Source organism: Harmonia axyridis, chromosome 1, assembly GCF_914767665.1.
Source record: "Harmonia axyridis chromosome 1, icHarAxyr1.1, whole genome shotgun sequence".
NCBI lineage: Eukaryota > Metazoa > Arthropoda > Insecta > Coleoptera > Coccinellidae > Harmonia > Harmonia axyridis.
Genome location: NC_059501.1, coordinates 18,367,679 through 18,388,763, shown reverse-complemented (window position 1 = coordinate 18,388,763; position 21,085 = coordinate 18,367,679). Strand labels below are relative to the sequence as shown.

The 21,085-nt window shown below is 35.0% G+C and overlaps 1 protein-coding gene across 1 annotated transcript; it reads right to left on the bottom strand.

Moving 5' to 3' along the window:
* Nucleotides 1–669: 669 nt before the first annotated feature.
* Nucleotides 670–7,648, bottom strand: LOC123670602 (putative leucine-rich repeat-containing protein DDB_G0290503). Its single transcript, XM_045604114.1, has 6 exons — nucleotides 6,908–7,648; nucleotides 5,531–5,909; nucleotides 3,041–4,984; nucleotides 2,636–2,961; nucleotides 2,212–2,519; nucleotides 670–1,244 (listed from the first exon to the last, which is right to left on the bottom strand). Exons 1-6 carry the CDS (start codon nucleotides 6,974–6,976, stop codon nucleotides 836–838), a joined length of 3,435 nt encoding a protein of 1,144 aa, XP_045460070.1. The 5' UTR covers nucleotides 6,977–7,648; the 3' UTR covers nucleotides 670–835.
* Nucleotides 7,649–21,085: the final 13,437 nt, after the last annotated feature.

Below are 21,085 nucleotides of genomic sequence, written 5' to 3'. Positions count from 1 at the left end.
AAAATATTTAAGATCGATAGAGCAGTGGGTCCTACCCAAGAAAGCAAATTATTAAAATGGTACATCTCGTTCTCTATAAAAGTCTAGGGTACCATCGACTTTGGCCCACCCTGTATAGTATTTTTGCGATTTGTCTTCAAACTATTTAAGTGTTTCATGACCACTGATGAATTAATCAGTATGTAAATCAGTGTTTTCTGCCATATACACCTTACCCCTCCGTAGCGGATCATGGTGTCGTATAACGATTGGGTTTATGTCCCGATCTGCCGAGAGTTGCGGAGCGTGCGGCGCCATCTCTGGAGCTAGTAAAGATTAACCACAGTTTGAGTCTAATAATTTCTCACCAACAAAGAAAAAGAACTGTATCATTCAAAAAAATTTTCTTTCGTTTCAGTCGAAACTAGTCATCAATCAGTAGACGATGACAGGAAATCTGGACCACATTTTCGAAATATTGAAAAATATTAGTGCTAAATTATTGCATTAGCCACAAAATGATCATTTCAATTGAATTCGGTTCAGTTATTGATTCCCTGAATACGTTTCTCAAGCATATAAGTTTCATATTTGAATGGAGCTCTTTCATCTGGGTAACTCAGCAAAATATCAAGTATGCTGATAAATAGTCGATTTACTTGTCAACTTATTTCCCCATTCAAACTCACAATAATGTTTAATACTTCATGAAATATATATTTGGGTTTGGTTGTGAGAAATATACAGCATAATACTCAAGCATATACATACAAATTTTCCACATCTAAATAGATATCACTCAGTTCATATTGTGCGCTTTTTTCACAATCTGACCTTATGTGGTTTGTTTTATACTTTATGGTTGACTACCCATTTCAGGATAGATAGAGCTTGATTCCATGCCTACTGGCGCCATTGTGTTGAAGTCATCACTTCCGTTCGGTGATTTTGGATCCTCTAAGATGGACGTTTCTTGTGTTGGAGAAGTTTGACTTTCTTCTTCGTTCTCTCTCGTTCCCTCTTCGATTCTTTCAAGATTTTCTATTGGATTCACTACTGAGTATGTTGTAGTCTCCTGGGATTCTATTCTGACAGGCACTGAATTTTCGATATTTGTCTTCAAATCTTTCGAATCATCTGAATGTTTTTCAATACTAATCTCAGCGGATGATTCAATACTGGAGGAATCGTTTTTCAGGTTCGGATCTTCAGAGGAATTTAGTGGAGGTTTGATCTTTTCAATTTCAGATAACTGAATTGAATGCCTGAAAATCGAATACTGAATATTAATCGGAGATATTTTTCGAATCATAATAATGGAAAAGTTTTGAAGAATTAGGAAAACGAAAACCTGAAAAGTACAGCGTTCAATCAGAGTTCCGAAACCTAGTGCAATTATTCCCACAGGGTAAATCAGCTATAATAAAGAATTGAAAAAAAAAGACTTAAATATTTGGCATGAATACATTGACAGCTTTTTTGCATAGGTACGTTATTCTACTTCTTTCTTGGAAGTTATGATCAAATAAGAAAGTGATATTATAACACACAGCAGAAACGTTTTGCTGTGTGTTTGGTTGAATTGGTCGGAAATTATCCACTATAAGCAGCTACCCTACAGCACAACTGTCAACAATTGGACTGTTTGAAGAAATCAATAGCCTAGAAGTTTCAGCATTGGCCAATAGGAGAGGAATTTTGTTCCATCAGGAAAACGCCAGGCCACACACATCAAAAATAACTCGCCAGGAGCTCCGAGAGTTTGGTTGGAAGGTTCTTATACATCCATCTCATAGTCCGGTCCTGGCACCAAGTGATAACCATCTGTTTCTGTCTTAATTTTTGCCTATATGGATGAGGTCTTTTATGGAAGAGACATAATGAAATTACTTTCAAAATGGCAACTACTTATTGAACAAAACGGAGCATATTTGACCTGAATCGGATCATTTCAACTATGGTAATCAAAGCCTAGTTTTTATGCAAAAATTATGGATTTTACTGCGCCAATTGAATATATCTACCAAGTTTTATGAAAGCCGGATGAGATTATTAGAAGTTAAGGCTATTTCAGTGATGTGCAGACACACTACACCAAAGTTCAGAATGGTCTAAATGCATTATATTTGCGGACATTTCAATAATGAAAAGCAAAAAAGTTTTTTAACCTGAAAAATGATCCCCTTCGATGGGATAGGAATCAAAATATAATCAACAATAACCAGTACTCACTTCAGCAGTTTCTGCTTGAGATCATTCAAAAGCAATTCATTCCCATCACTAGATAATTTTAATGTTCTACTCGTTTCTTCACATTCATATCTCTTCACTTTCTCATCCATGAACTGATTACCTAATTCAGTCAATTGCTTTCTGAAATCTCCCAACCTGGAGTTCGCAATTTTCAGCATTTCTTTGTACAGCTTATTCATTTTTATCTCATTCTCGACGACAACAAGAAGTTCCTTATTCGCAGTTCTTAGATTTGAATTCTCATTATTTTGAAGTGCGTAATTTTTTTTAATGATGTCGATACTTTCCTGAAAATAATGATGAAATGAACTTTCTTAAGATTGGATAGAAATTACAAAATGGTAATTTGAAGTACTTTTTCATAATATTCATACGTGGATGATTTGATGAAAATATTTCTTACCTCATAATGAGTTCCAAGCTGCACCAATTTGTTTTGCAGGTTTTCTATTGATATGTCTCTTATGACTTGCTCAATATCGCTTCGGTTACAAATATCCTCATTCTCAAGACTCCAAAGATTTTGTTGCTTCAAGGTATTGAAGTTGGAAATAATGAGTGCTTCTACAGAACATGACAATTTACCTGAAGTTTTCAAAGTCCTTAAAATAGTAAGGATAAGATATAGAGTTTCCACACATATCTTCTGACTTGTTTTGATTTGTTCATTCAATTTTTCTTTGAGTTCCTTCAGACTCTTATTTTCCTCTTTCAACCGATTTATTTCACCTGAAAAACAAGAAAAAGTACTTCGGTCACCTACTTACGAAGAAATTAGCAATTCAATTCCTTTTTCATACTCGATTACCTTTCAATTCAGATTGCTTCTCATTGGACTCCAGAAGTTTGTGTTTCTCCTCTCGGAGTTGATTCATTAAAACGTCCAATTTCTTGGACAATGATTCTCTTTCATTATGAAGTACGTTGTCTGAATCTCTCATTTCTTTTTCGAATTGTCTTCTCAAAGACTCTATCCTTCGCTCTATCGGATGTTTCTTCTGATATTTCTCTAAATTATCGAAGTTTTCATGTTCACTACTTTGTATCGGTTTTTCAACTTGGAATTTATTTACTGGTTCAGATTCACCTGGTTTTATATTCAGATGGATTTGTTCTCCATCTCCTTCTTGATGACTGGAAGATGTCTGTACATTCTGTTTGGTTCCATCTTGAAATCTTTGTGGAAATGCATTGGATTTTTTGTGTCCCATCTTCTCATCTTTGAAACTCTCTATTTCGGTTTTATGTATTTGTGTATCTAATTTTTCTGAAACTGGTGTCAGTGCTGATATTAATTTTGTCAGATTGGTTCCTTCTTCCTTCAACTTTGATAAGAATTCATTTAATTTTATAGCTTTTATTTCTTTCAGTTCATTCTTTGCTGTATTAAACTGAGTTTGAAGCATTGAAGTATTTTTTTCTAGAACAAGCATTTTATTATAATCATTCTGGGTTTTCAATAATTGAGTCTCTTTATTTTTCATTTCATTCTCCATCACATTCAATTTCGTTATCAATTTTAACTTATCGTCACGCAAGTTTGAAATCGTCACATCCATTTTTTGGTCTTTTATTGCCTTTAATTCCGCCAGAGTATTTTTAAGTTCTGCTTCCAGTGCATTTTCCTCATGATGTGGTTTATTCCCATTCATCACAGAATCTTTTGTGACTTGAGATTCTTTCAGTTGTTTCGTAAGATTGTTATTAGTTGTCTGCAATTCTTGATTTTTCGCTTTACATTGTGCGAGTTCATCTCTGCAATCTTTAATTTCTTTTGTTTGTATGTTTGTCTGCGGAAGATTGATATTCAATAATTGCTTATTCAAATTTTGAATCTGAGATTTAATCAAAGCGTTTTCCACTTCTAACTCATTGAGCTTTTCTTTTTCTATTTCTATTTGTTTTAAGAGTCTATCATTTTCTTTTTTGAGTGTGTCGGTATCCTCATTTGTATCCTGCGATATATTAGTTTTGACCAATGATTCATATAATTGGGATTTTAAGGATTGTATTTGGGATTGTAGGGCTGCTTTTTCTGTCTGTTTTATTTGTTGGTCTTCAAATGTTGCTGTTTTCATACTCTTAGTTAGTAATTTGGCTTCTAATAGTTCTTTATGAATCGAAGCAAGTTTACTTTCCATTTCAACCTTTTCCTGATGATGCTTCTCAACATTATTTTTGAGCACCTCATCCAGTTTTAAGGATTTTGCTTTAGCATCTGTTAGTTCTTTCTGAACTAATGACAGTTGCGTCTGAAGTTCTGTGTATTTTTTCTTCATGGTATCTAATGCTGATTTGGGTACATCTTCGGAGTCTGATTCTGTATTTGGATAAATGCTCTTATAATTGTTGAATTCTTCTAAAAGACTTGAATACTTCTGTTCAAGATTATTCTTTTCAGTCTTACAAATTTTTTGTTCTTTCTCATGTTTCTCTAATCCTTTTAGTTTTTCGGTTAATGTTGCGATTTCAGCATTTTTCTCATTCAGAACTTTTTCTAAAGTATCGTTGTTGTCTTTCTCTGATTTCAAGGCGATTTCATTGGCATTTATAGACTTTTTGAGTTGGTTGTTCACTTCATGTTCATCTTTGTATTGTTTTTCTGAAACTCTCAAAATATTTCTGATTTCTTGGATTTCTTCAGTTGAAGCCTTTTTTAAAGTTGCTTTCTGATTCCTAAGTTGTTGAATTTCCAATTGAAGACTTGCGATTGTCTGGTCACACAGCTTTATCGCAGTATTGGCTCTCTCATCTGAAAATTGTGGTGAATATACATATAGATAGTCATACAAAGTATATCTAACAGGGCAAGGTATAAAAAATGTTTCGAGTAAAAATTAGTCTGTTTAGTTTTATTGTGTTTTGATTTTCATTCTTTCATTTTGTTAAGACGTATAATAACTACTAATACCGATTCAGTGTTATTGCTTGGCTTTGCAGCAGAGTTGTTTTGGAGTTACAAGTCGGTGAATATTTTATTTTTTCATAAAATATATTTTCCTTTCATAAGCCATTCTATCCCTATATAATTGATGTTTTGAGATGAGAGTGGAACGAAAGGGGAGAGAACTGACGTGAAGTGGAAATCAAAATTTCAAACGGTCATATTCAAGGAAGCTTTTACCGCATGATTTTTTTTTTGCAATTGAAAAAATTGAATTGCAAAGATCTTGATCTCTGGTTGGACATTAAAATACTCAAAAAATCTTCAACTTTACTTTGGACGATGAGTGTAAGTATGTGCAAAAATCATACTCTTCACGATTCTTTTCTGAAATGATGCTTTTTGTATCCTCACCAGTGAAATACGTTGGTGTTAACTTAATACCCACTGGAACTTCTGCATCAATGCTTACTTCAATAGTGATGCTATCATTCTTGATAAATCCATTCGCTGGATTGAGTACAGTGTCCCATAATATGAAGTTGTCATGGCCCCAACTGGTAGAAGCTTCACTATCAAAAACGAAAAATTTCGTTGTTCTTACGGTTTTCGGCCTGGTACCATCAAGTTTGTACAGCCTAACAGAAGCCCGGCATGACCAGGGGTTTGTTGTAATTGCAGCAGCGCAGCCAACATAGATGGATAAATATTTCTTCTTATCGCGAAAACCTGGTTCTATGAAGATTTTCCAAGGCAAATTTTGGATCCAGCAAGCTGGTGATTGGGTGATTTTCTGCGGAATATTTCTTTTGTAATGAAGTTTTAAATCATTTAAACTAATGGATAGATCAAATGTTTCAAACAAAGTCTGAGATCAATGGACTTTTTGATATGCGAAACTGATTCAATACATTCACAGTACATACAAGAACTTAAGGTTAAGGTGATTTTTCTCAGTAATGGAATCGTTCGAATAAAAATATTGTGAAATTATCAACTTACGTTTTGAAATCTACAGAATTCGAATACCTATTAATTAAGAGGCACTGACGATGAGTCAGGTATTTTTAGGTGCTCGTTTCACAAGTTGAATACCGTAAATATAAAAATGTGATTCAGATTTTCATATTTTTCATATAATACCCATATAATACTCAAGAATATTGAAGAAAAATTGAAAATATTTCCGTTTCAACATATCTGAGCTACATAGTACTTATAGATTATGCTAATAAATTGAATAACATTTCCAGAAAAATGCAGAATTGTTAGTTGCTATAAGTATATCTCCTAATTTACTTATCTCCTTGAAAATAATAAGTTGTTCTATAAATTGTTTTGTTGCCTTGTTTTCACCTAATATATCAACTTCGTTGACCAGAAAGGTCTAATATTCATAAAATATTCAGAAATATACGGATTAATCGATATTTTCCCAAATTATAAAAATGAAATAATTAATTGAAAAATTTGAAAACTCTTTAATTTACATTCACAGTTTATCTAGTTCTGACAAATTAACATAGGGCAAGGACAAATTGTCTCTAAGTTTCGAAGAAGGCTGACGTTTGGTGGAAATCTTCAGAGGGGGAGCATTTTTATTTTAAAAGATCGAATCATTAGTTTCGGAAATGATCGTTATATCCCAATGTAATTTTTTTATGAATTCTCACACGCAAAACCGTTTAAAAAATTGTTTGATGACATTTTAGGTATATGTGAAGAAAAATAAAATTTATTATGCATCAAATTAGGTATATGTGATGAAAAATGAAAAAACTTCTCACTCACACGAATTTGACTGAATTTGGTGAATGTGTGATTGAAGGTCGCTGATATCACATGAAAATTTGGATCCATTTTTTAAACTTACTGAACAACACTTCTTTTCACAACTGCATAATTCAAAGAGACAGAAACGGGAATAACAAAAATTTATCTTTTCGATATTTTTCCAATGTTATCTTGGAGTTTTTCATGTTTTAATCATTGAAGTGATTGTATATCGAATTATTATCATTGGCGTTTTTTGTTTAGACAACAAAGGTAGTGCGGAATATAGGTATTTTCAATATATTGTGGCGGAAGTTAATATGATAACTTCCAGTTAACAAGAATGAAATATGATTAAGTTACATTTTTTTTTGCCCATCATACATAACGATAAACATGTTGAATGGTCTAGAGGAAAGAATTGGCTACATTTCGAAAAACTATAATAAGGATGTTTCCTACGATTCCTCTCAGATTCAGATTTTCTCACGTTCTAACCACATCATGCTCAAAATTACCTCACATTTGAAAATCTGAACAATGAAGTGTATTAATTCAGATTTACAATTTTCATTCAGCATAGGTAGAAGTTCTGCTGAAGTTGCACGTCGAAACCAGTTGACTCTGGCAGAAAGCAATTTCTACGCGTTTCCACACAACATTCATACACACTTTGAGTTTCAGCTCTAATCAAGGATAAGTATACGCGGTGCCATACATATATACATTAGATTCAGGGGATTAGACGGTAGCCCGCATTCACAATACCAATTCAAACGTAGTGGTTAGCGGGCTTTAGGAAATCGTCTTGGCTGTGAATTTTCTTGGTGGGTAGAAATTCCGGTTATGAGCATCCCGCTGTTTCTTTCTTGATTGAAATTTGTTCACGTTGTGACAGGAGTCGGAGCTATAATTAAATTATACCTACGCATATTACTTGAAGTTTTGTTTACATTCGGTTCCTCGATGCCAGATTGCTTGTTATTGTTTTGGTTTCACGACGGTATAACATATGCCATTATATGCTAAGTTATACATTCAAGCAACTGAGAGGGAACTTTAGCTTATGCCTTATGCTTTAATTTGAACAGCAGCTTCACGAATATTTGTATAAAAATTTCGAAAAGAAACCTCTAGTCGGAAATTGCCTATAAACAAATCGTTACTGTTAAGTGCAAAAAATGACTCTTTCAGTTTTTGAGTGAAAAACATTCCTTTTTTTCCTCTATTTTAAATTCATACCGCCATATCGAATAGATAAATGAAATTCTGTGGAATTACGTTGGGTCGGTATATATTTACTCAGAAAAAGCAGGACAATTTACAGAATACAGACCAATGGAACAATATGCCAGTCGTTTCAAAACTTTCAAGAGGAAAACATGACCATCATTCGAGTAAAACAAAATTAAATCACAATCGTTCATTATATTATTATCCCAGGTATGACTGATTGGCATATAGATAATCCGGTTTGCTCTTATTATTATTATATTATTTGAACTGGGGTCGTTGTGGCTCGGTAAGCCTTCTGGGAACTGCGACCATGTAGATCTTTTGTTCTCTACCCTACTCATTCAGGGAAACCCAAGGAGGTCGTCAATGGCGTTGATAAAACTGACCTCCACCTTAGGGGCCTTGGCCGTTACCTCTCGGTATCTAGGACCGGCTTCCCCATATTAATGGTTCTTAGGCCAGCCAGCTCTGGACACTTGCATACCATGTGTTCAGCTGTTTCTGCTTTTGATCCACAAAGTCTGCAAATCTCATCTGCTGACTGTCCCGGTGCAATTATATCTGTCCTGACAGTGCCCTGTCCGCAGACGCACCATCACCAGAAGCTCGGCTCGTGACAGCTTCAAGAACTTACTGGCGTAGGTAGGTGAAATCATCACGAATTTATCGGCCTGAGTAAGTCCAGGAGTGTTTGTCCAGTGGGTTATCCTGTTATTTCACTCCCATTGCTGAACCGCTGTCCAGCAGGTGTTAACTTTAAGCACTTTTTGCGAGTTCATCGGTTTTTTCGTCTCCTTCAACACCACAGTGCTCTGGTATTGATAGTAGAGTCACTTTATTGCCTCTTGCCAGTTGCCTTATGGTGTTACGGCACTCCTAGGTCAACACAGATCCCTGGCAGTACGATTCTCAGCGTGGTTTGGCTGTCCGTGGTGATGTATACATGTTTTTCTACTTAATTGTTTTGCTCTTGATATCAACGTATTCATACCAGCCTCAAATAGAAAAAACCGACATAAGGATTATCTGAAAAAAAAAAGGAGTCGATCCTTGCAGGAATCAGCTACTTTCAATAAATATTTTCAACTCAAACAATCTCACTTTTTCCACATCGGAAAAATGAAATACGATGGAATATTAAAATCATATTTTAAAATGGACAAGGTTAATGAAAATTTCTTTTATTTTTATTCAACTTATTGTTATGTTATTCATTTGAAAGCAATGAATTATGTTTTCATCGAAAACATTATCTTTTTTTTCTACCTTGAACAGGTGTCTAAAGAAGATACCAATTTCATACAAATGCAAATATTAAAGTGATTTTAAAGTCATACTGGCATAAATGCATTTTCTTCTGATTCAAGCTATTTTCAATTCATTTACCTACAACCTAAAACCACTACTTCAGTGAGCAGCAGTCGTCTAAATGATATTCAAGTATAAGGTGACATTGAGGTGATCCAAACGGATGTTAAAAGGGAATTATCACATGCGAAAACTTCAAAGTACTCTGGTGAGAAAAATGCATTTTGCAGATATGTCAATTTGATTTTACAGCGACGAAATATAGGTAAACTGGCATTTAATATCCGTACATACCGTGAAAAATGTAAGTGTCTTGGTCTTTGCGTACGATAGTTTTGATGTTTACTATCGAATCAGCCATTGTTCAAATCCCATCGTGTGAGCATTTCCAGCTCAATATTCAAAAATTACAGATATCGTGATAAAATCAAAGAGCTCGAAAATTCACTAGAAAGAAAAAAAAACAAAAAAATTCCGAATAAAACCCAATACTATCAAAGTTTCAAGATCCCCTTTAGTAAACGTACAATGAAATATAAAATATCGGCTGAGATGTAGAGTTCCCACCTCGGCAAAAAATTCAATATGGTGAAAAGTTCGGAAGGAAAGTTCGTCGACTGCGTATGTCTTTGGAAAAATAACGGACATCGCGTTGAATACATCAGACCCAGGAAAATTAGTTTATAGACGTTTAGGTGCCCTAACAAGTGTGCATTAGACGTAGGGTTCTTTCCGTGGTTTCTAGAATGGGGTTAGTTAAGACCTTCTAGTCCTATCCCTGCTGGAACTCATTACCGAAAGCCGGAATTTGATTGTGGAGATGCGAAAGTTACAGTGGACGAAGGCATGTGGTGAAGAGGGGTATATCAGTCATGAAAAATTTAGTCCCCTAACAAAACCATAGAACATTTCGAATTAATCCTAAAATAAATTGAACTCTATTTCCACTTTTGAAGAAAAACTTTGACCTTAGTGAAATCAGGAAAATTTTTAGTATGAATCAGTATTGAAAATTGTGCCGTTTATGAGATATACAGGGTGGCCATTTGAAAACGAAACAGACGAGATTACAGACGAAATAAAGTTTTTCGATAGAAATGCTCGGACAGGTCGATTTCTGTTTCGAGGGGGACAACTTAAGATGTAGGTTACGGACGCATAGCGCTTCAACCCTTGCTGCTACATCCCCCACCCCCAATTTTTGAATAGGGAAGATGGGGTGAGTGATACCTCAATTTAAAGGTATTTTTATACTGATTTAAGCACAGTAATTGTTTTTTCATTTTATGCATTAGTTCTCGAAATATTCATGCGTTAGTTAGTTAGGAAGGAAGCCACAGTCATGGTTGTTTTGAAGCTCAAAATGTCGATTACTACAAGTGCCATGAAAACACCACTTCATTTTCCAATACTTAGTTAAGAATATTTCGAGAACTAATGCATAAAATGAAAAAACAATTACTGTGCTGAAATCAGTATGAAAATACCTTTCAAATGAGGTATCACTCACCCCATCTTCCCTATTCAAAATTTGGGGGTAAGGGTTGTAGTAGCAAGGGTTGAAGCGCTATGCGTCCGTAACCTACATCTTAAGTTGTCCCCCTCGAAACAGAAATCGACCTGTCCGAGCATTTCTATCGAAAAACTTTATTTCGTCTGTAATCTCGTCTGTTTCGTTTTCAAATGGCCACCCTGTATGATGTTTCATTCATTTCATCTAAAACTTTCAACCAGTTCAAGTTTTGCACGATTTAAAAAAGTTTCTTGAGAATTTCAAGTACCTATTTTTGCTAGGGAAATGAAAAATATTCAATTCTAGTTTATGATCAGTAGCTAAGGCCCGGATACAGAAAATTATATTTTAGAGGTTAAATAATATTGACATTAATTTATAGGAAAATACGATTATATATAATATATTGGAAATAGTGCTACACCTATTTAGCTGTGAAATATAAGTACCTACTATTCACAAATGATTGTGAATACGAACATATTGATCCCTTAATAATGAATTGATCCATTACATTATAGATTAAATGAATAAATCTTGAATAAACAGATCTTGAAGATAGTCCTGAATACTTAATTTCGCAAAAAAAAAACAGATTATGATCAGTCTGTCAAGCGCAGGGTCACTATGAAATTCAGGAAGTGCAGATATAGTTTTCTCAGGTTGAGATAGTTTTTTCTGTTAGCATTCAATATTTATTTTCCAATTTTGAAGTTAAATAAATAATATAAATATTGATATTAAACTAGCATTTTCACACTAATCTTCATAAAATGAATTTGGATCAATATAGGATCGAATCCTTCAAATATTAAATTGTTTATTTATTTTGATTATTAACTCATCACAATTCTTTTGGTGATCTTTTTTCAGGGTTTGAATTCATTTTTGAGGCTGCCGACGCAACATATCAATGTTTCAAGCAGAAGTTTGGTGTACACTTTTGCTTCCGCCGTTTTTGGAACAGATGTCATACATTGGGCTTAGGTATTTGTAAACATTACACCATCGCTTCGAAGTAATTCTCGATTAAACATGTCAGCTCACGAGCCAAATTCTCGTCATTCGCGGAAGGTTTCCATTTTCTGCTTTAATATGAGGAAAACTGCGGCTGAGGCTCATCGAATGCTCTGATATACTTATGATGAGGCTGCTATCAGTGAAAGAACGTGCTGAGAGTGGTTAAAATGCTTCAAGAACAGTGATTTTGACGTCGAAAACCAGCATGGCGGTGGAAGAGAGAGGGTTTGCGAAGATGCAGAGTTGGAGGCATTACTTGATCAAGACTAGTGTGAAACACAACAAGAATTGGCAGGATCGTTGGGAGTGACCCAAGAAGCTATTTCAAAACTCCTGGAAGTCATGGGAATGATTCAGAAACAAGGAAATTGGGTGCCGTACGAGTTGAATCCGAGAGATGGTGAACGGCGTTTGTTTGCTTGTGAACAGCTATTTACTTGCAAGGCAAATACGAAAGGGATTTCTGCATCCTATTGGGACCGGAGACGAAAAGTGAATTCATTACGATGATCCCAAGCGCAGAAAATCATGGGGATATCCCGGACATACTTCCTCTTCGACAGCCAAGCCGAATATTCACGGTTCTAAGGTCATGCCCAGTATTTGATGGCACCAGCTTGGCGTAGTGTATTTTGAGTTGTTTGACCCGACTCGACTGAAAAAATCAAAGGCGATCGTTATGGAAGGTAAATAATGCGTTTGAGCCTAGCATTGAAAGACAAACGGCCGCAATACAACGAGAGACATGATAAAGTGATTTTACAGCATGACAATGCTCGAACCCATGTTCAAGACATACTTGGAAACGTTGAATTAGGAAGTCCTACTCCACCCGCCGTATTCTCCAAACGTTCCTCTCTCGGACTATCACTTGTTTCGATCGATGGCACACGGTCTGGCTGACCAAGGCTTATGAAGAAGAAAAAAATGGGATTGATTCGTGGATCGCTTCAAAAGATGACCAGTTCATTCAACGCGGGTTTCGTACGCTACCCGAAAGATGGGAGAAAGTGGCGGCCAGCGGAAAGTTGTACGCCTATGTACATTATATGATGGGAACCAAAAAGACAATCAATGAATTTTTTCGAATTCCTTACTTATACACCATAAATCAGTTAATGCTGAAAGCTCCCTAAATGTGACACCGCAAAGTTATCTTCGCTCTAACAATCTCTTATATTTCCTAAATCCTAAATCAACATTCACGTACAGTTGCCCGAGTCGACTGTTGACGATATTCAGGTCTTGTTCTCGTCCCGAGAAAATTATTTCGGAATTGTTACATGATATTGAAAAAACTCAGCGTTCTGTCTCTCCGAATTCGCTATTCCCCATTTTGATTCCCTGACTGAGGGGTTGATACCGGAGAGGGTCTGTATTTGAACGTGAGTTGGGATGTTTGAATGAAAAAATATGTGCTCTCATAAACTTTGGGACTTGGGAATTGTCCTTGGTACGTGAGGTAACATTTTGAGACGATCTTTCAGAGGTGAGAGAATTGGCACAGAATGTTCAAGTTTTGTGATTGTTGGTTTGAATTCTCACTTTTAACGGGAGAGGTGAATAAATGAGAACATATAAAGTTGGCTCTTAAAAATCCGGTGTGATATTGGAGCTTATGAATATTCAAAAGTGCAATCAATTTTGAAAGCATTACTTCTCTCAACTCTTCTTTATGTTTGTGTTAATAACATGGATAGCTTAAGGGTTCAAAATCCAATAAAAATAATAAGACAGTCCCAATGAGAACTGTGATCCCTTTCTGGTCAAGAAACCGATACTATTTGAAACATTTCTTGTAATCTATGAGTCGAACCTTACCGCTTGAGGACATTTGGAAAATTACCATCAAATACTCTTCAACCGCTAATAATAATAAAATATCCAAATTTGAAAACTATAAACAATAACATAATAGCGATCACTCCCAAATACATCTAATGCCATATTCGAAAGCAATAGGTGACTTTGAAAAACTAGAGATTTGGATTGAATGAATTTCAAGTATTGATTCGAAAAAAAGATGAATTAGGTATACCAATTTCGCCAAATTTGTGTGCATATAAAACAATTTCAAACATAGTTGGAAATATCATGTTAATCAAACGATAGGAAATTCAAAAAGAATATCAAAAAATAGAACCTATTATTTTAGTTACATCAGATCCGAAAATATTATCGAAACAAATTTCTGGTATCACAAAACCGTCTGAGTTGAGATTTCAGAAAAAAATCCCGAAAAAAAATTACCCGATATTTTCGATACAATATATCCGACTATTTGGATGTTTACGTTAAATAATTTCTTAAAATATTCATTCAAATATTTAATGAATTATGTTCTTGCTTGATGGTTATTCATTATATTTTATCTAATGTTCATGCCAAATTTCGAGAGAACAGTATCATCAGGTCTTTTCATCTACACATTTTTAAAATTCAAATTGAGACTTAACTAATTCGGGAATAATCAAATTCAAATTGGGACAACATTAATTTATGTGAATTCATTGTATGAAATTTTCATTCACTTTTTTCAGACAAAAGTAAATAGCGAGAGACTGCATAACATAAGCTTGATTCGAAAATATGCCCTATTTAAAAAAATGGAGAATCATTATTTCACTTCTTGTATAAGTGAAAAATATTCAATAATGTAATTTTCAAAATATTCTGGATCTCTCACTTTGATATAGAGTATTTCTTTCTTTCCTTTTGAAATACATACTAAGATGTGTTTTGGGAATTTCATAGAAGAAATTTTTAAGTAATAAATGTCGTCCCATTTGAAATTGATTATTACTAAATTGAATTTGTTAGTTTCCAATTTGATTTGTTTAAGTCTCAAATGAGACACAAACACCGTTATTGAACAAAATCAAATTGGGAATTAACAAATTCAATTTGGGAATAATCAATTTCAAATGCAACGACCTATATTTCTATAATTGAGTTGCTTTTTTCTATGAAATTCACACAACAACAACACACATCTTAGTATGTATTTCAAAAGGAAAGGAACTTCAAATTTGAATTTGAGAAGGTATAATGATAATAATAATAATAAAGTTTATTTCATAAATAAACACTTTACATCACGAATGAACATGAGGTATGACCTAGCTGTATATGATACTAACTTAATTGAGATTTCTGAAATAAATGTTCCATAAGATAATTCAAAACATTCATAAGCACAATGTGAAAAGTTATTTCACATCCGATGTTTATAACTAATTGTATTATACTGTCCCAATCAGGTAATTATTAAAGTCGTCATCGTTGTATAATCTGTCATAAATTGGTGAGTGCATTTCTTTATTCGATTTCAAAAATTCTGGCCAGTTAGTTGAATAAACCGACAACAATGATATAAAATGAGTCATATTTCATATGTCGAAGTTGTAATAACCTCACTCTAATCCACCGAATCCTTCAACGAATATTTAGTCATTGATGTTGTCCTCATCAGAAAGAAAAATTTACTCAAAATCAACTGAGAACTCACTCCGAAAAACGATTGTAAAGATTATGTGGAATAGAGTGCGATTGCCACAGCTTCCATTGAATGCTATGTCCGCTTGATCCCATTTTTATTTTTGTGGTCTTACTCTCCAAAAGCGCAACCGGTGCTGTGCTTTCCTCTAATTTCTGAAATCACTTTTTAAATCATATCCGACTTATAAGGAAACCAATCATTAACGAAAACATACTTCAGCTAACTGTCAAGAGCTCTAGCAATAAAATCACAGGAACGAACATAGACCCAAAATAAACGAACTTTATTTCGTCGGAAATCAAAACATGTAAACATAAATTCGATTAATCCACAGCTGCGGCCACGCTCCTCATTGTTTGTATTTTCGGGACGATATAGGAAGGACTTGTCTGACTGTTTACATTGTTTGGATACAAGATATGGTTCTTCATCATTCATCGAGAATATCCAAGATCGGTTCCACCTGATGTGGAAATATCGCATCTGATTCTATTTTCAAGGGTGTCTTAACGCCATTCTCCTCGAATGGACTTCAACAAACATGTCGCCGAAGGAAGAATTGGTGTCGACAGACTATCTGCACAGCTGTCTGGTAATCGATACTAAACTTGTTGAAATGAATAGGTTTGTTTGACATTCCGATGCATTTTCGTCGTCTTGGAAGACAGAACTAATTACTTGTTTAAGGAGGTAGGCATAAAGTGAAATGACGATGAATACAAGTGATTTTTAGTTAATCTCATTCTGTCATATACTTATATTTTCAATTATACTGACATGTTGTGTTCAGTGAGTATATTATATTCTGAAAAGAAAATTCAACAGAAATGAGAACTTAGTTCCAGTGAATAATTTATGAAATTTTTTCGAGAAAAAAAATTTCCTTAGGCAAATCAAATATTTGTAATGTTCCTACGTTTTAGTTCGAGTGAAACCAAACCATCAATTTATAATTTATTTTTAAGTGATTCAAGTCTAGAATACGATATACTCCTGAAGGTTTCTAGAAAATATGATAATTTATGTCCCTTTTGTAATTTCCATAAATAACAAGATGTAAAGAATACGTAGTGTCGACACTTTTACAATTTTTGTCGAAAAGCGGAGTCATCTAAGTGATTATTTTACTCTGTAAATGGAAGTGACGCTAGAATCGAGTTTTCCATTCTAAAAAAAAATCTAAAAGTGTTAAATCAGAAGATATCGGGGGCCAATTATACTCACCTCTTGGGGAAATAACTGAGTCAGGAAACTTTTCTTGAAAAATTGCAATAATTTCGTAGCTTATATGGCACGTGTCGCCGTCTTGTTCAACATAAACGTTAAGTCTTAGGTCTTTATGCAATAAAGAAAATAGTACGGTGTACTGTCGTTTGTGGAAAACCTGATATCCAATTTCAGGGAGCAATCGACAAACCTGGGTTTTTGTCAGTACTACGCGCTACATTAGCAATATTCTCAGTTGTTTTTGAGCGACGCACACGGTTTCGATTCTTAACATCACTAACTTGTCCAAAAAGCCCAAATTTTTTCATCAGTTTCACTATTGCTGGCCGTGAAAGTGATTCACGACGACCCAAAAGTGTTTTAGTTTTGTCAACAGTTTTGCTAACACTTATTCAATTAAGGTAAACTAGCGTAAAATTATCATTTAGCAACTCGAAACTACGAGCAGAATCTCAATTTTATCACATGATCGGAGCCTTAGAAAATTGAAGAATAATATCGGAAGAGAAATATCCAATATTTCAGTAACAACAAATCCGACCAGGATGAGATATCGCGTGTATATAAAGAATAATAATTTCAATCTTCGTGCAAAATATGGACGCCAGAATTATAGAAAATTCGTGTCGAACACCCTAATATTTCAGTTTCAGACATCATGAGAATTTCAAACTCGAAATTTGGAAAAAACCGTAAAAATTGAATTTCTACACAAAAACCGTATTTTCTCCTGAAATATCCGTCATAGCGCCCTCAAACAAAAACATAAATGAAGGCATCGATATCGAAAATTATAATGAACATAAAATATAGGTTTAAAAAATTCACGATAATGGGAAAGCAAATAGTTGATTTTCTGAAGATGCCAAATTCCATGAATATTCTGGACATAGCTCCCGCAGATCGTCTGCAACCTTACAAATTCAACACCTTCGTTTGATTTCAAAAACTGTTACTATTAATATAAATGAAAAAATATAGATATATTACGTATTTCCTATTCATGAGTGAAAGTATGGAATGAAATCGATGTCAAGTGAAACTTTTGACGTTTATGGTGAGCTTGCAATTTTTAGTACGAACTCAGAAAATGTCAACGTTTGATAATTATTTTGTTGTCGATAATGCAGATTTATTTGAATTTACCGAGGAAGTCGTACCAAAGTATAGTATTCTATTCGAACATAATTAATATAATTCACTTGGATTCACCCTTGTGAATAATAGTAATCATTATGTGCTCATCGAATAATATACTATTTTTCTATCGAACCGCAACCATGTTACATCCAGTCATGCATCTTGGGACGGTTTTCTTCAATGCCCTTCCAAACCGGGAACTGCAATCTTCGTCACGCTATGTGAAAAGCAACTCCTGCATTCGACCATCCCGACCCTCAAATATCCTACCCGAATAATATGGAAAATGTGTCCTCATCCCTCTGATATCCCTACCACTAATTGAAGCCAGTCAAGAGGTGTATAAACACCAAATCCTACTCCACATAATCCGCTGTCAACTACATCTTGATATCCCCAAACCATTCCCCTCCAACTCCCGTAACCCCTGGGCGTGACGGCTTATCCCGCATATTCGGCAATAAGGCCCACTTTATACGCGCCGTCCTGGACACGTGCTACAGACCGGCCTTCGCATGCCAGGACTCTCGAGAGGCATACCGCCTGTTCGTTGTGTTCGCCCACGTGCTGCCTCATGTTTTGCGGCGCACATAAATGAAAATAATACGGGGCAGGTTTGCGGAAGGGGTGGGGGAAATTTGGTAGGAGGCAATTTGGATTTGATACAAGGTGACGATAATTCTTCACTGATTGTTATCAGAATTTTTGTCCAGAAGCCGTGCCAAAAACCGTTGTACATAGATTACATACCACGTTGATCAATAAGTCCTGGGACTCCCCACAGATGGCACCGCCAGTGCTATACCACTCGTTAGTACCAAGCTCCAAAAGATGTGTGTGAAAATTTCGGAACAGAAAGTAAGTCTGGATCGAGGTATCGGAGGTTTTGGATTGTTTTTCGAAAAATAGATTAGAACGAGTTTCGTGCATTAACAAAACAATGTTTTTGATAGGAAAAACAACTGTGTAAGCAAAGCAATTGCTTGATATTTCAGACATTGCTCCTTCGACAACAACTTTTTAAAAACCACCTACTTCGGTAGGTATTGTAAAAATTATCAAAAAAGTCCACGAATTGGTTTTGAGCGAGAGTAAATGGAGTTGAAGACATCAGAAGGTAGTGAATTCACTATTTTGCGAGAACATTGGTCCATGGGAAAATTTCAATCGAAGAGGGTGCAGAAATTAATTCTTAACCGCCGTAGTGTGCTCTCTGATAACGCAGCAAATTTTTGATGCGCTCCAGCTAATCCTCATATCAATATGTTATCATCGTATATTCCTCACCTTCAAATGGTCTCATCTTCCGTCATTGTGTTAGAAACGTTTTGCAGGAAAATAATTGCGGACTGTGAGACCAAACTACGGTGTTTGTGTACTCATATTGTGTTTTCTCTACATTTGGAGAGCAATTTTTGGACTCCGGAGTTTATAGTTTGTCCGTTTTAAACTCTCATTATAAGTGAAATACCTTCCACATCCAAAAAAAAATTCATTTGGTGATCCAGACTCTGAAAGTATCTTACTCCAATGAGTAGAAGAAACAAGTTATGATATTTTTGGAGAGATGTTGGAGAAAATGTCGATGTGTAAAAAGAAAAACAAGCTAAACTTGCCCATCCAGAACCAAGGGTAAACATAAAAGTTATTGACCATCCAGCTTTTTCTCTAGATTTTGCCCCTTGTGACTATGGAATCTAGCAGACCTCAAAAGAGGTCTCCAGGCAAAGAAATTTGACGAAGAAATATTCTGGTTACTGGGAACTGTTCAGCATTTCTTCTGAAACGCAAATGAACATTCCATGAATATCACAATACTGCTTTGATCACCCGTGATAAGCTTTCGTATTAGTATTTGATCAAGTCAGTGATCACACGCATTTTATTGGCTGATCCAAAATGTGGTCCCAAGTGAACAAGACGTCGTTTAACAGAGAGTCCTTCGAGAAACTCGAGAGAAAATTGGTTTGTGGGCTCAAAGTGTAAACAACTCAATCTCAAGAAGGGTATTTAAATAGTAAAACCTGAACCTGCCAAAACATAACGAAGTGTCTTCAAAGAATTATTTCCTCTCAGTCAACAAAGGTCCAAAGAAAAACCGGTATTTAAAAAACCATGAACAGAAAGAAGCCCTCAACTCGATCACGCTTCCACAAGTAACGTCAATCGACGCTCTTTAGGGAAGCTATAACCAAGTAGCAGTTGAATCCTCTCCATCACCTCAATAAAAATAACGGTTCATTCAAAATTCCAAATCGACACATCGAAACTGTTATGTTATTAGGAAAACAGCGATGAATGTTGGGCATGACGATTACATCCTCCATTTCCACAGCTCAAATAGCAATATTTAGTGCAAACGGCAAAGTGGAGTTGACTAAAACAACCCAATCACCTCCAGAACCAGTGAACTGTTTGCAGAACACACGATAATCCGTATGTACGACGGCCTAACATCGATAGCGATGTTGTGTGCGTGGCGAACAGAAACAAGATATCACGGGGGAGTCAGAGTTGGCTTTGAGAGGCGACACGTCCCTGTTTTATGACGCTATGTATATGACGGGGGCTAAGAGCGTTCCTATATTACAGACTCGATATGAGTAGGATATACGATTATAATCTCAGCCATCGACGAATATTAATCAGTTATGTTCGATATAGATTCTGTGTGGTGCTCACGTTGGCCCGATCGATATTTTGGTACGTGCCGTGATATCGATGAAAATGTGATTAGGCGTTTTTAAATACAGTTTGTATTCAAATGAGTCTACTTGATCAAGGCAGTCTAATATAATTATTAAAATTGTGCCAAAACCTTCACTATTTGATAATCTCTTTGATATATACTTTTTTGTCAAGAAATACAATTCCAACTGATAAAATACCAAAACCACCCAGAAGAAAAATTAATTATCCAAAACTGTACAATATGAGTAAACGGTTAATAAATTGAATGAGCATAATTATATTAACATAGAGACAAATGTATGTTTCGAAATTATTGTATTTTGAAACAATTTTTCCCTATCAGTGTTTTGTATATAATAATAATAATGATGTTTATTTCGGTAGATAAACAAAATACATCACTGAGGTAGAAAACATTATTACCTGTATGTGATATGAAATACAATATAAATTCTCAAATTAGTTCCATGCAGAAATTATTGGGTGAAAAAAATTAAAAAATTTCATTCATTAACAAAATCAAAAAAATAACCACTTATATTGTCTAGGAAGGCAGAGTTTC

Excerpts from the sequence above, each read along its gene's own strand:
- LOC123670602 (XM_045604114.1), bottom strand. The coding sequence starts at position 6,976 with ATGGATCCAAATTTTCATGTGATATCAGCGACCTTCAATCACACATTC. Across the intron at positions 4,985-5,530 it reads AACACCAACGTATTTCACTG|ATGAGAGAGCCAATACTGCG; the intron begins GTGAGGATACAA and ends CACAATTTTCAG. Across the intron at positions 2,520-2,635 it reads AGCTTGGAACTCATTATGAG|GAAAGTATCGACATCATTAA; the intron begins GTAAGAAATATT and ends CATTATTTTCAG.